This window comes from Adiantum capillus-veneris, chromosome 27, assembly GCF_014529385.1.
Source record: "Adiantum capillus-veneris isolate H3 chromosome 27, ASM1452938v2, whole genome shotgun sequence".
In the NCBI taxonomy this organism is placed as follows: domain Eukaryota; kingdom Viridiplantae; phylum Streptophyta; class Polypodiopsida; order Polypodiales; family Pteridaceae; genus Adiantum; species Adiantum capillus-veneris.
The window spans coordinates 83,250,340-83,264,603 of NC_140957.1; the positions used below are offsets into that span (position 1 = coordinate 83,250,340).

General features: G+C 42.4%; 1 protein-coding gene across 2 annotated transcripts in view; it reads right to left on the reverse strand.

Annotated features, from left to right (window-relative positions):
- Positions 1-1,140: 1,140 nt before the first annotated feature.
- Positions 1,141-14,264, reverse strand: part of LOC147422285 (GTP binding protein) — an 80,414-nt gene continuing 67,290 nt past the window's right edge. Inside the window, exons 10-12 of one of the 2 annotated variants that reach the window (XM_086502700.1) lie at positions 1,883-1,975; positions 1,755-1,805; positions 1,141-1,532 (exon numbers count right to left, since the gene is read on the reverse strand). In XM_086502700.1, the coding sequence (XP_086358826.1) occupies positions 1,431-1,532; positions 1,755-1,805; positions 1,883-1,975 (246 nt within the window). In that variant the 3' untranslated portion in view covers positions 1,141-1,430. Of the gene's footprint in view, positions 1,533-1,754; positions 1,806-1,882; positions 1,976-7,896; positions 8,026-14,264 lie in introns of those variants that run through there. The other variant, XM_086502701.1, reaches the window with a different exon arrangement.

Sequence of the window (14,264 nt, forward strand, 5' to 3'; positions counted from 1 at the left end):
GTATAGAAATAAGGTGCAAAGTTCTATGTGCCCTAAAAGAGAACCTATTTAGATGCAAGGTGACAAATTTCTTCCAAAGGAGTGGCTCCCACCAGGACATATCAATTTTCACCTCATGTGACTCTCCTATATAGAGAGCTACAAAGATTATAGGATCTCAACGTCTTTTATCTCGATCACGCCACTTTATAGAAATAAGGTATACAAAGTGATTATTTTTATCATAGAGACTCCATAGTACCTTCCCCAAGGGAATTATTTTCAAGGTAATTTCGTTGGCAAAATTAGTGGGAAGTGCATTTTGACAATGTCATAATTTTCACATCCAACGTTTAAACAGTCATTCAACCACTCAAATCAAAGAGAAAAAAGAGAACAAGCATATTTCCTGTGTTACAAGCTACGAAAAACAAGATTTAATGTCAAAATGACCAAATATGTTTTTCGAATTCATGTAGGATATTTTCAAAACTAATATTCATAGAATTTTCCTATTATAATAGGTCCATATCATTTTTTTTTTACTTTTATCTCTACCAATAGAGTGTGGTTGGTAACTTCGTTCAAATACTTTTCCAATATGAGAGATAAAGGACAAAGATAAGTTCTCCAACTAAGAGAGTTGAAGAAAAGAGAAATTCTAAGAATACTTCCAAGGATACATATGTCTTTCTCTCGTTCAAGATTTTGAGAGGAAATACCTAAATACGGTTCTTAGGAAAATAACATTTTTCACACATAATTTTACAAAAATCTATCCAATTGGACATCTTATTTAAACCCTCACTCGCTACCTCGGAAGTTTTAGCTTAAAAAATAGCAATCCCCACAATAAATGCAGGTCCAAAACTCCTTACAGATGCCATGCGTATGATTTCAATATTTATAGCTAGTTTCTTGCTGGCACAGTGCTGTTATAATCATTTTCATCCATTCCATTGCGTCCGATCAAATTGGCTAAATTGGTAACGCATCGTGAAGCAAGTCTCGACACACCAGACACCCAATCAGGTTTCTGACTTAAGTAATGCATGATAAGCAAAGCCACACATAATTTCTTGGTACTCTATAATTAGGAAGAAGAAAAGGAAAGAAAAAAACAGGAAGCATGCCGCACAAAAACACTGAGGCTGCAGCAAATAATGACTAAACAAAGACCTCCATTTCAATCACTTAACCATCTTCATTACAACACAACCTCCTCTTCAAAAAATTTATTGGCTAAAAGCTATAGCATGAAGGCATGCATAGCTGGGACACCATGCACCGTAACTTGGGAAGGATTGCTAATCAACTGGCTTTTCCAAAAGAAATTGAAGCCCTTTCTGATAATGGGGCCTAGAACCAGGAATAGCAAGAATATTGGTGCCAATTTAGCCAAATGAGTTCAAAGCAGACCCAGAAAGCCAGGCGAAGCTTCTTATAAAATTTCACTTTTTGGCTGCTGCTGCTGTGACATTGAACTTGAAGAAAATGATATCCCCATCTTGAACAACATAAGTCTTCCCTTCTTGTTTGTATTTGCCCGCAGCCTATCCATAACGACAAAAAGACAAACCAACCTTCCCATTAACAAAAGAAACAAGAAGGATACATATAATTACTCAAAAGATGTATGCATGCAATCAAAACCTAGAAGCTTCTGATGAGCAATATAAAGCAGACAGAACTTATACAAAAATGAGAAACCTTGTTCGCACGATTGATCAACTAGTAAAACACTGTCGAACATGAGCCTAGTAGCCATTGCTTACCTTAACAGAAGTCTCTGTTCCTAACTCTTTCAAATCATCAAATTTCATCACCTGGCAGAAAACCCACTCTTAGTTAAGTCTCAATGGCATATATCTGACTTGGAAGCTTGCTATTTATTTCCTTCTACCTCAGCACAAATGAAACCTCTCTCAAAATCTGTGTGAATAGCTCCTGCAGCTTGTGGAGCTTTTGTTTGCTTCCTAATTTGCCAACATTTGACCTGCATGAAGTACAATACACGCATCATTAGAGAAACACGAAGTAACTCCATAGGGGAGATGTAGATTGCCTACAACCAATGATACAGAACATCCTGATGCAAATACTTTTTCTTTAAAGACTTGTAGGAGTCATATGCTCATTTTGTCTTAGCTCTATCTCTAAGGCAAATTTGTTTGTAACCACATCTCATTACAAAGAAAATTCTAGGCTGCCTTTCAAGTCTTGCTATATCAGTAGCCTCCCCCTCTTTCACGAGCTCAAGCTTAAGCTCCCCCTCTCTTTAAACAAGCTCTAGCCTCTCCCTCTCCCTCCCTGAAGCCCTTCCTCCCAAGCTGTCTTCCTCTCTCTACTATCAAGCCCTTTCCCTCTCACTGCCAATCCTTGAGGTCTCTCCTTGCCTCTACCATCAAGCCAAGTTCAAACTCTCCATCCCCGTTTTCTCCTTTCAATCAATTTCAACAGCAACATGCTCTCATTGATCATGATTACGCTCCGCCAACACCAAGAACAAAATGTATGATTCAAATGGTAAAATTTTGGAAGGAACGATGCCGAAAGGCTAAAAGCACAGGTCTACGTACGAAAAAAGTAGTACCAAAAAGAGTTTACGACAAGATTGGGTAATTTCCTTTAGTCCACACTCCAGCAAAACCTCCTCAAACTATTGTCATAGTTGGCTAAGCAACGGGCACCACAAAATTCACCTCTAGACTTCATCCCCTGAATTCAGATGATCATACAAGCAGTAGTATTGTCCCTTTGCCTATCAATGCCCACTCCAACACAAGAATCAGACCATCAACCTGGTTTGCTACATACCAGATGAACAAAAATCAACTGAAGCTGGAACTAAAACTTCCACCCTCCTATTGGGGGAAAAAAAAAAAAACAAAGTTACATCCTCTGTTTCTAGGAGAAAAATAATCCCCCTGTGTCATCCATAATCTATGAAGGTGCAACAGAGTCATCAACCTACTATCCCTCTTTGAACGCATGCCGAAACTCCATATATACCTGTACAAGGCAAGGTTGGAACTCCATATCAGCCTAGATAAAATCCTCTGAAAGATAACTCCGTCGACAACTCCAAGATAAACGTGCAATTGCAAAAGACACAGCAAATCAGCCAATCCATTTCCTCGAAGAAAAAACACGGCCATAGGAACCTACTCCACAAGTGTTGAAGAAGGTCCCTGTAACAGACTTGGACACTCCAAGTCGAGAATCTACCACAACACACCAGAGAAAACTGAAAGAACTGAACAAAACTCAGAGAGAGACAACAAGGCACGGAGTAGTTCCGCGCCCAGAGAGATTGGCCTTAAAGATTGGCGCCCCTTTCGGTATTTCTTTGTTATTATTGCTTCACAAAGTACAATGTCCAGGGATCCTCGTTTCAACAGTGCCCCCAAGCATATCTGCCTGAGACTGAGGCCCTGGCACTTTATTTACAGGCCCTTGGTCTTCCAAAAGCAGTATACATGAAAAACTTCAAGTCCTAAAGCATCTGGGTCCCAAAATCTAGCGCTAGGGCTGCCAACGCAAATCGCGGAAATCCGTACATGTGCCACATCAACAACGTAAATTGCGGATGTCCGTACAATCAACCACGTCTGCCCTTCTTTACGCTCCTTTTTTTTGGCCTTTAGACCCTTTGGGCCATATCGAACAAGACCTATGAGTTGGTACACCTTATAAAATTGAAGGTCCTTCCATTTTTGGCTTCTCGGCTTGGCAAGTTGATGCCACTTCTAATGCATCTTTCAGTGGGGCTCTGACCTCTTTTCTGTCCGAAATCTGCCCTTTAGGTCATGCCACGTCATCACTTCGTTACATATCCCCCTCTTCAAAGAAATGTAATTGCCCTCGATCACGCCTCCAAACCCAACATAAGCCAGAAACTAGTTCAATAGACACCGACTCTAAGTACCAACGAACTAGACAACACATATCTAGTACTTGAACACGGATGACGGTCACTGAACGTTCACATGACAGTCACATCACTATCCCTGTCGAGATCTTTCATGAGAATCATGATCATCGTGACGTATTTAGCAATCACATCCAAATCTCACTAATCTCAAGAAGATGTCAGGATTGACTAAATCTTGCTACTATCATATCCACATCACCCCTCAGGTGAACAAGACCGAGTGTTGCAGTCATTTCGTTTTTCGAACATGCACTCAAACATCACATACGTGAAAGAACACATATATCAAATTCATTTAAGAAATTCCCATTTCAAAGTACTTCTTTTCATAAAGTCATACAACAGAATATTGTCAGCCCATCATATACAAAAGGCTTTTGCCTTGGCAAACGAGCATAAAACCCCCAAAATTGTACATGGTGTCATGGTCATCTGAGAAGCCCTACTAGTGGGGCATTACCATGTGGAAAGGGGAGAGAGAGATGCGCGAGAGCAAATCATCCAGCTGCATGAGACAAGGGAGAAGGCAAGCTTTCCATTAAAGCTGTGATCACCTGCACCCACTTGGCCACTACTCACACACACAGTGGAGCACTTATGATCAAAAATCAGCCCCAACCTCAATTTTGGGTGTCCCCTCTTGGGATGAGATATTTTGGACTGAGTGTTGACCTCCAAGTTGCTCTCCTACTGCCATGTGTCCAGTTTGCTCTTTTTGGTTTAATTCCTAGTACACACCAACTTATAAAGTTCTGCCAAGGGGCCTAAATGACTTTAACTTAGCCTGACCACTTCTTTCCTAGTCAAATTTTGGTACTTCGGCCCAACCATCTCGTAGCTGGCTGGCTTAGACTACTACGGGTGACCTCTCGGCCAACGGCCATTTCACACTCGCCATACAATGTCCAAGCATTTGTGATTTTAACAAGAGGGTCCCAAAAATTAAATAAAAATCAAGGGAAAGAAACCAACAAATATATATAGGCATTGTGACAGTCTCGTGACACTGCTCCAGATCATAGTCACACGGGACGCCCATTTTTGAGCCTCCCGTCCCCACTTTTCCGTACCCACTTGCCATCCTGCCCTCTTTTTTACAGTAAAAATCCATTTGAGCCCCGTCCCTTTCCCCACTCCTCAGGACGCATCCCTTGTGACTATGCTCTACATCCCAAAGCCACAAGCTTGCTCCCCTTGCGAGAAGGAACGACATAACTACATAACTCCATCTTGGGAAACCGAAGCAATCCAGCAATGCTCCACATCCTGAATCCTCCACAAGGTTCCCCTTAGCAAAGAGGTCAGGGTAAACAAGGATAGATGACATGAAAGTCGTAGATGAGAGTCCAAAGCCTCCGCATACCCAAATCAGCCCTAAAATTGAGAAGACGTAGGCAAATACAACAAGCTTCTTCCCTCTCAATCAAGTCCAATACGGGACCAGCTCAGCCAACACCGAGCATCCAAGGCGGTGGAGACACCAAGGCTCTAAAAGATGAGACACGGACTAGGCTCCAATCCGGTGGACATGTCAACTCCAATCTGGCTCTACTCATAAAGATCCTAACACTAGAGATCACCTGCAATGCCGTATACATATACAAGGCAGCTGTGGAGAGGGGACGTCACTAAGGCAGAAAGAGACAAGACATCTGAGAATGAGAGAGAGATGAAATGAAATGCTACATTAACGTCTTCAAAAGGCCAAAGTGACCTATGAGGCTAAAAAGTTACGAAGTGGTGGATCTAATGCAATGTTTCACTACTATTATAAAAAAAAAGATTAAGGGGTTCTAAAACTGTTGTAATATCCTAAACTATTGGCAGATAACTAGAATTGTGTAGGATATGAGCCAGAGTTGATACAATGAGTGATACAATCTCAACGAAGGTTAGTGGATAATGGGTGGGGTGTGTGATCATCAAAGTCACAGAATATCCCTCATCGAACGCTGGCAGATCTCATCAATATCCTCCACTATCAGTACTTTGATCGAGCGTCTCACATGCCGAGCTAGAATGATCCGGATCCGCTGCTATAGCCTCCACCAATGTTGTGAGGCCCCCCGCACTCGTGGGCGCCTGATCTCCCTAGCTCAATCACTCGATCAATCAACGTTGCCTCTGGTGTGGGTGAGATTTGAGCTCTACTGTGACAGCTGCTCATCTGGCTGCCCAGTGGCTGGTGGTCTTGTGACAAGTTTTAGGATAAGGGTTTCTACGTCGAGGTCATAGATGCAACTGATCACTATGTTCCTTTGACCAATCACAGACTCTCTCTCTCTTTGTCGGAGTCAGAATCCTCTGCACCGTGCACTAATTTTCTCTCTCTACAACTCGAAAAAATTCTCTCTAAAAACAAAGTTTCTCTCTCTCTAAAACTGCTTTTCTTATGCTATTTAAACTTAAAAAGTTGGCGCATTTGTTTTTATGGCCAAAAAGACCATGCGCGACAAAAGCAAGTTGAGCTCTGACACCATTGTAATCACTTCCGGCGAGGGATCGGATGGAAATATAGAGGGCTCTTAGAATCTGTAAATCTACAACACTATAACTTTCAAAACAACTTGAATAATTGAACTGCAACTTAGAGCTCAAATACCATTGTAAGCACTTCCAGTGAGGGATCAGATGGAAACATAGAGGCAACTACAATCTGTAAATCTGCAACACTATCGCTTCAAAACAACTTGAATAATTGAACTGCAACATGGAGTGAAGGCGGAGAGAGAGAGAACATGTTGGAGTGGGATGCCCCCTATACATGGCCCTGAACTGCCACTGTCAACGCCCCCAATCAGGTATTTCTTTATGTCAATGGAAATCTCCTTGTCAAGGATGGGAGGGCTGAAATCTAAGAGTTATTGTTAGGCAATTATGTGGCAATCTGCAAGCAAACTCTGTGCTTGAAGGGCGGGGGGGGGGGGGGGGGGGGGGGGGGGGGGGGGGGGGGGGGGGGGGGCTTCTTTATTTCTGGCAATTAATTTCTATGTTATGGAGTTGGCGAGACGTGATGTTTTATTAGGCATGCCTTGGTTTTACAAGTACTATGTCAAGCTTGACGCAACAGAACGAACGATCCAACTAAAGCGCAAAAACAAGGAGTTATTGTTGGACTTGAGTATACCAGTTGATCATGGAGTGACGGCGGCTTTGAAATGTATCCTAAAAATTTTGGATTGAAGACAAGAACTATAAATTTTGTTTTAGTTTATGAAATCTGTATGAACTTACGACAAATTATGATCTTGGGTGTGAGATCGATATCCAAGCATGATCCAATGTCCTTTTACAAGCATTGGCTATGATACTGACCATATAGAAGATTTTTAGACGCACGTGAGGTGTTTACAGCTATCACTGCACAAGTATACATGACTGAATAATAACTCACGAATTTTTAATTCAGAAAACATTGTGTAATTGTTAAGAAGTGTGAACGGTTTTTTATTAATTTCTTTTTTTCTACTATATCCTGCAATCAAGGACAATTCCTTTGATTTTTTAGGGTGGTAGGTGACGGGTTTTAGGTTAGGGTTTTTGTATCGAGGTCATAGACGCAACTGATCACTGCTTCATTTGACAAGTCACACTCTCTCTCTCTAGAAAGGAGATCCATATCAATCTCTTTATCAGAGTCAAACTCCTCTACGCCGTGCACTGATTTTCTCTATTTGTTGATTTTTCTCTAAACCTGAATTTTTTATTCTCTCTCAGAATTGGACATAATTTTCTCTCTCGAAAATTGTTGTTCTTATGCTATGTTAACTAACAAAGCTGGCATCCCTATTTTTAAGGCCAAAAAGACCATACGTCCCATAAATAAAGCTACCTGGTGCTTTTTTGGTTTTCCTCTAAAATGGAGCATGCCAAGAAAATGGGCGCCCAACGTTTGACTGGGTTACTCTCTTCCGGCTGGCCATCTGTGGCTATAAAAGCAGCACACACCCCCTCCCACTCACTTACGCACAGAGATCACTTACAGATTGCTGCATGATTGTCTGAGCACCAACTCGCGGATTTCAGCCCTCCGATTCTTGTACGAGAAGAGTTCCATTGAAAAAAGAAATACCCGAATGGGGACGCTTGCAGTGGCAGTTTAGGGCCACCAACTGTGTCACAAAACGGAAGCATGAACTTGACACTAGTTTGATACCAAAATAGGGCACTAAAGTGTCCTTTTTTTACAAATATAAATTAAATGCAACTTGCATCAAACCATCTATTTCAGAAAACCCTCTTGATATACTTAAATATGTAACCTTACATTTTAGAAGCTATCATGATCAAGAACTATACTCATCAAGTGGACCCTCGTAAGACTGCAATTGATGCTTTGAAGAAATTGACTTTATAAACCAAAGAAAAAATGAAAAGAGACCTTGTAGAAAATTGTACATGACTTTACCACAACTGTGCTATAGATAATTGCAAGTTTCATATGCAAAAAAATTTACTTGAGAGTATATAAAATAATGGGAAGTTCTACGTGTTTTGATATAGCCATTTCAAGCATATTGTTATATACAAAGAAAATTATATTTTTGATGTATTCGTGAATTTTCGAAAGTAATACATTACTTACGCTCTCCATTGAGGACTCAAGGTGGCAAGTAGAAGCTCTTTGGTAAGCAACAATTATTAGATCATTTCAAATATTCAAAATTGCGCATTAGAAAACTTTGATATTTAATTTTTGAGACATAAGCATTCAAAACCTCAAATAACTTCAACCTTTCCACGTAGATCAACTAAATGTGTCAAAGTACGTGGTATGGACACAATTAGAGCACTTAAATCCTTGGTTTTGATGTTATTGTGGAGGAATCAAGATTTAGGGTTGCCCCCCCTCTCCCCACGCTTAGTTCATACTGAACACAATGTTTCAATCATTTAGTATAGTCATCTCATCCGTTCAGAAGTCTTGATGCCCTATGTAGCCATCTCATCCCTCGGGAACTCTTGATGCGCTCGCTGTTGAGATTGATAGTGCAATTAGTTCATGGGGGTTTGAAGAAAAAAATCGACATAGCTACACACACAGTAGAGAGAGAGAAAGAGAGAGAGAGGGAGAGACTCACACTCAATACTCAATAACCTATATTGTACAATTCAATATATTTACAACATAGCATGTTATTAATCATATACAAAAGGAGGGGTTTATGTACAAAAGGTTTCATAGCCAATATCCGGCAACTCACATCTCTAGGTGGCTTTCAAAATGGCTACACACAAAGCACTTTGCAAAGATAACTCTCGACGGGAATTAACACTTAAACACACACACACACACGGCTTCAAAAGCTAGAAGGCTCCGAGAAGACGCCGACAACCTGTAGGCCCCAAAATTGACGCCCCTTTCAGTATTTCTTTATTCTTTGAGAAGGTAAACTACAAAGTAAGGTCCTGGGAATCCTTTACCTGTATCACACTAGATACTACCTGATTTGGCCAAATTTCGGCAGCATAACAGTCCCAAAACTTGCGCGAAACCAATTCCCCTGCTGGAACTCACTTCCACTGGCGTATACCCTCTGATTCCAGCCCAAAAACAGTAATTCAGCACGCTGTATTTACTGGTTTTTGCCCTGTTTTCAGCCCCAAACAGTCCCCTAACTGTCCTCTGCCAGTGGGGCATGATTCCCAAGGGTTCTGGCGTCCGTATGGCTGAAAAACAGTCAATTTACAACGCATACACAGCGCTGAAAACGCACCTATACGGTGAGGTTATGACCCTCACCGGTGCCTGCTAGCTACCCCTGTTCCTACTCAAGGAGACTCTTGCCTCAGCACAAAAGCATGAAACCACACAGCTGTACATCAGTCAAATGAAGAGCCCTCTTGTGGGGAGAGAGAGAGCAGTGTGTAGCGTGCAGGGCATCACTCCTGGCACCACACTGTACATAGAGGGAAAGGAAGCACTCCATAGCTCTTAACCTGTGACAGGTTCTCAATGAAGCAACCCCCCAGCATAAATCGAGCGCCCCCTCTTCTGCCCTTGACCTGTAATGCATCTGTGAACAAATAGATGCAAAAAGGGGAAGATTTCCATGGCTGCCAAAACCTGCGTATCACTGAAAACGCAGCAAAACAGCCCTGTAAACAAGCATCTGATGCCTTCCAATGCTAAAAATGAGCTCCTTGGTCCTAGGTGAAGTCATGGGAAGCTCAAAAATGGAGAGAAATGGCTGAAAATCAGAGTTATCAGCCTCCAAAACTGCTCCAAGAGTCAGTTACGAGTTCTCTTCTCCCAGACTTGGTAAATTGGCCAAAAAGTGCCACTTGGCACTCATACATGCAATTTCCTCGCATTGGGCTTTCTGCTTAAAAATCTCTCAATTGGTGCATCAGTTGACTTTGGAGCAGAGTAATAAAATGTTCCCCTTGTCATTTTGAAGCTAATGACGCGAACAGATTTCATGGCCCAAAATAGCAGTTCCCTAAATTTTAGGAGATGCTTCCGTTGGGCTCCCACTGGTCATCTGACCATCTATCCTCATTGGGACCGCATCCAAAAGTGCAATGTGGCCCAACTATCGGATATTTTTTGTTGGTGATCCCACCTTGACTTTATGCCTTTATTGAGTTCACCTCCTAGTATCCACCAACTTGCTAAGTGCGACGGGGCTACATGATCTTGAACTAAGCCTAGACATCCTTTTACTTTACGAGTTCCAATGCCGACCAACTTTCCCTCTGCGGGTGAAACTACCGTTCACATTGGCCATACAATGTCCGACCATTTGCAACTTCAAAAAGAGGGTCTCAAAAATTAAACAAAAATCATTGGAAAGAAACCAACAACTAAGGTTAGCAATTGCCACGTCCTCGTGACAGCTACCTTGATCTTTTGAATAGCACCTAGAAGGAGGATGCCCCTTCTTTCCTCAATTGCTACAAAATTTATTGATATAGCAATCCTTAGCTATATGTCCCATTTTACCACATTCGTAGTACTTTCGAACGTTGGAAGATGATGTAAAATCTATGGACGATTCGCTTGCCCTTGCCGGTGTGGATGAAATTTTCTGCTTCTTTTCTTCTACCTGAAGCGAGCTTATTACATCTTGAATGCTAGAGTTGGCTCCTTTTCTTCAAGAATAGTGACTATATGGTCATAGTTGAAAGGACGTGCATTAAGGAGGACTGCAACTTTGTCGTCTTCTTCTACTCCGCATTCGATGTAGGTCAATTGTGTGATCATGCTTTTAACCCTATTGACCAAACTAGCTATGTCTTCCCCCTCGAGCATAGTGAGTTTGTAAAGTTGCCTTTTTAGGCTAACTTTACTTCGTTTGACTCTAGCTCCAAAATTCTTCTCCAGAACTTGTCAGGCCTCGTATGCATGTGTGTACTCATCTATAAAATGTACATAATTATCATGGAGTACAGTAACTATGATACCAAGTGCCTGTTCATCTTTTTCTTGATTGAGTGCAGTAGATGCCCTGGTTTGTGTGCCTACATGATCACTGAGAGGTGGTTTTACTATGCCTCATAATGTTTTCTTCATTAAATAACCTCTTAGCTTAGTTTGCCAGGTATGAAATCCCTCCCCATTAAATTTTATAATTTTTTTTCTTCCAGATGCAAGTTCTTGTGAGAAAATGCCAAGGACATGGTCTTACCGATAGAGATAGTCTCTCTATGGCAGTGTCTTGCCCAAGGGGCTGTCTACTGGGTTGAGCCCAAAGCTCTTGTGTAGCTTTTGTTCATAAGAGCTTTTGTTGGTGGTAAACCCCCCTTGGAATGGCGGAGCACTCTTGAAGGCGAGCAATGAAGGCGCGTGGAAAGTACCCTTGGCGGAGGCCCAAAAATAAAATGATTTCAATTAATGTAAGGCAAAGACAAAACAAAGAAACGAATTTCTAATGACTGCGAAAGGCAAGCGGGAGCCGTCCAAGGAAGGGGCGATGATGTTTTAGGGCTTTTGAGTGATCTGAGGCTGCAACTGGAGTCGCCCCACTCTTGTACTTACATCCACGAGGCCTGATCATGGATACGATCTACCAGAATGGGAGATTGCGAAAGTGTGTGTGTGTGTGTGTGTGTGTGTGTGTGTGTGTGTGTGTGTGTGTAAATTCACCTGCTCCTGCACTAGACGTGGCTTCAATCGATTTCTGCTCGCGCGGCTGTGTCTCACTACAGGTCGATTTGCTCTTTGCTATGACAATTTGGTTATGAGCCCTTTCTGCAACGCTACCTTGATGTCCTACAATCCTCCAAGCTTGCTTTGCTCATGCTCTCTCGACCTGCTTTGTCGTCGAGTTGATGAGTGGCCAAATTTTCTCACTACTCGGACTTTCACACCGCGGCCATATTCAACTCACTGCCTTCAATAGCCTGCTAATGCTTGCTACTCAAAATCCCTTGAATTGCTTGGATTTTCTCAGCTTACCTGATTTGCCTACAAACTCCTCACTATGCTCACGCTGCTGCCCCAATTTCTTTGACTTGCCTTGGACTACTTTATTAGATTTTCTCAACCTACAACTTCAAGCTCAAGAGCTTCAAGGTTTCAAAGGGAGTTGCATGCGATGGGGGAAGCGGGAGCAGCAAGCCTATGCTCTGATACCAGTTGTTGAGATTGATGGTGCAATTAGCTCATGGGGGTTTGAAGAAAAAAATCCACATAGCTACACACACAGTAGAGAGAGGAAAAGAGAGAGAGAGGGAGAGACTCACACTCAATACTCAATAACCTATAATGTACAATTCAATATATTTACAGCATAGCATGTTATTACTCATATACAAAAGGAGGGGTTTATGTACAATAGGTTTCATAGCCAATATCTGGTAGCGCACATCTCTAGGTGGCTTTCCAAAAGGCTACACATATATATGTATTATGTGTCACATCAAAACTTGCACTAGGTGTAGGAGTTCACATGCCCACCTTTCACTCACCACAGTATCCAGTCATCTCATTCATATGGGAATCGTGATGGACTAGAATCATTCATCGTCAGTCATCAGTCATCATCATCATTCAAAATTCATGATTCTTATCTTGAATCGTGATCGAGTTCATTCTTGAGCCGTCAATCCTCCCAATTGCATTCACATGCAAATTCCTCACCATCTCATCCTCGATTTCACCTATTATCTGTACACAAATAACAAGACCTTCTAAAAAAATTAATTTCACAAATAAATTAGTGTCATCTTAGGGAATTCCCATTTCAAAGTTCTTCATTCATAAAGTCATAAAGCATAATATTGTCAGCACATCAGTATCTCTTTTAGTTTCCTTTCTAGAATCTGTTCTAGAGCGAGTATCTCCTCGCCCTATTCTATTTCTATTTGTCAGTCGTTCTCATTCTTGTCCCTTTTTGGGGCACCGCACAGATATATGTCCTTGTTCCTCACAGTCAAAGCACTTCCCCATTTTGAGATATTCGGCTTTCTATTCCTATGTTAGTCAGGGACGTGTATCTTTATTTCCTCTTCTTCTGTCATCATTTGTCGGATCTTGTTCTGTCCTTGGTGTCAAAAGTTGATCTATTTGATAAGTCAAGTTACTTGAGTGTCAGCAAACAAATGCACCACAATGTGCCTGCAGCCTGCTGCATCCAGCGGCATCACACTGAACTTGGTTGAAGGCCAAAGTGTCTGTACCAGATTTATGACCCCGAGGTCCCCTGTGTGGTGTGAGAACTCAATGGCCCTAGAGTAAATCCCGAACCTCGCCTCAGTTGGGTCGAGAGAGACAATAATCTTGCAAATAACCGAGAAGGCTTGCAAGTGTTCCATCTCGGCCATCAAGCTCGCTTGCTCTTCTGGAGTAATAGCAAGTTGAAGGGTCAGCTCCGCAGGGTCGGGTGAGGGGGACTTTTGCAGAGCAGTGTAACAGGGAATGGGCGGAACACAGCCCGACGTTGCGAAACGGCGTTCCAGACAAGTCCCGTACCCAAAACAAAGTCGAGAATGGAACGTCGTTCCGGAACAAAGTGTAACTGGAACAGTGTTCCGGAACGTGGGGAACATGAGGCGGAACGGCGAAATGCGGGGCGGAACGGCCAAAAGTAGGCATTTGGGGGCAGATTTGGGGTTGTTTAGGGACATATTTGGTGCAGTTTGAGGCCAGGTTTGAAGGCAGATTTGGGGGCAGTTTTTGGGTTGTTTAGGAGTTTATTTGGGACTAAGCTGAATGGAGGTAGTTCAAGCCTTACTTTAGCCGACCGTTCCGGCCCCGTTCTTGTTCCGGCCCCCCCCCCTCCTCCTCCCCGTTCTCGTCCCATTCCGGACCCTCCCGTTCCCCGTTCCCGTTCCAGGTAACTATACTGAGGAGTCCCTCTGTGATAGGGCAGGGGCCACCATTCTATGTCTATTGTTGTCGAGGAGG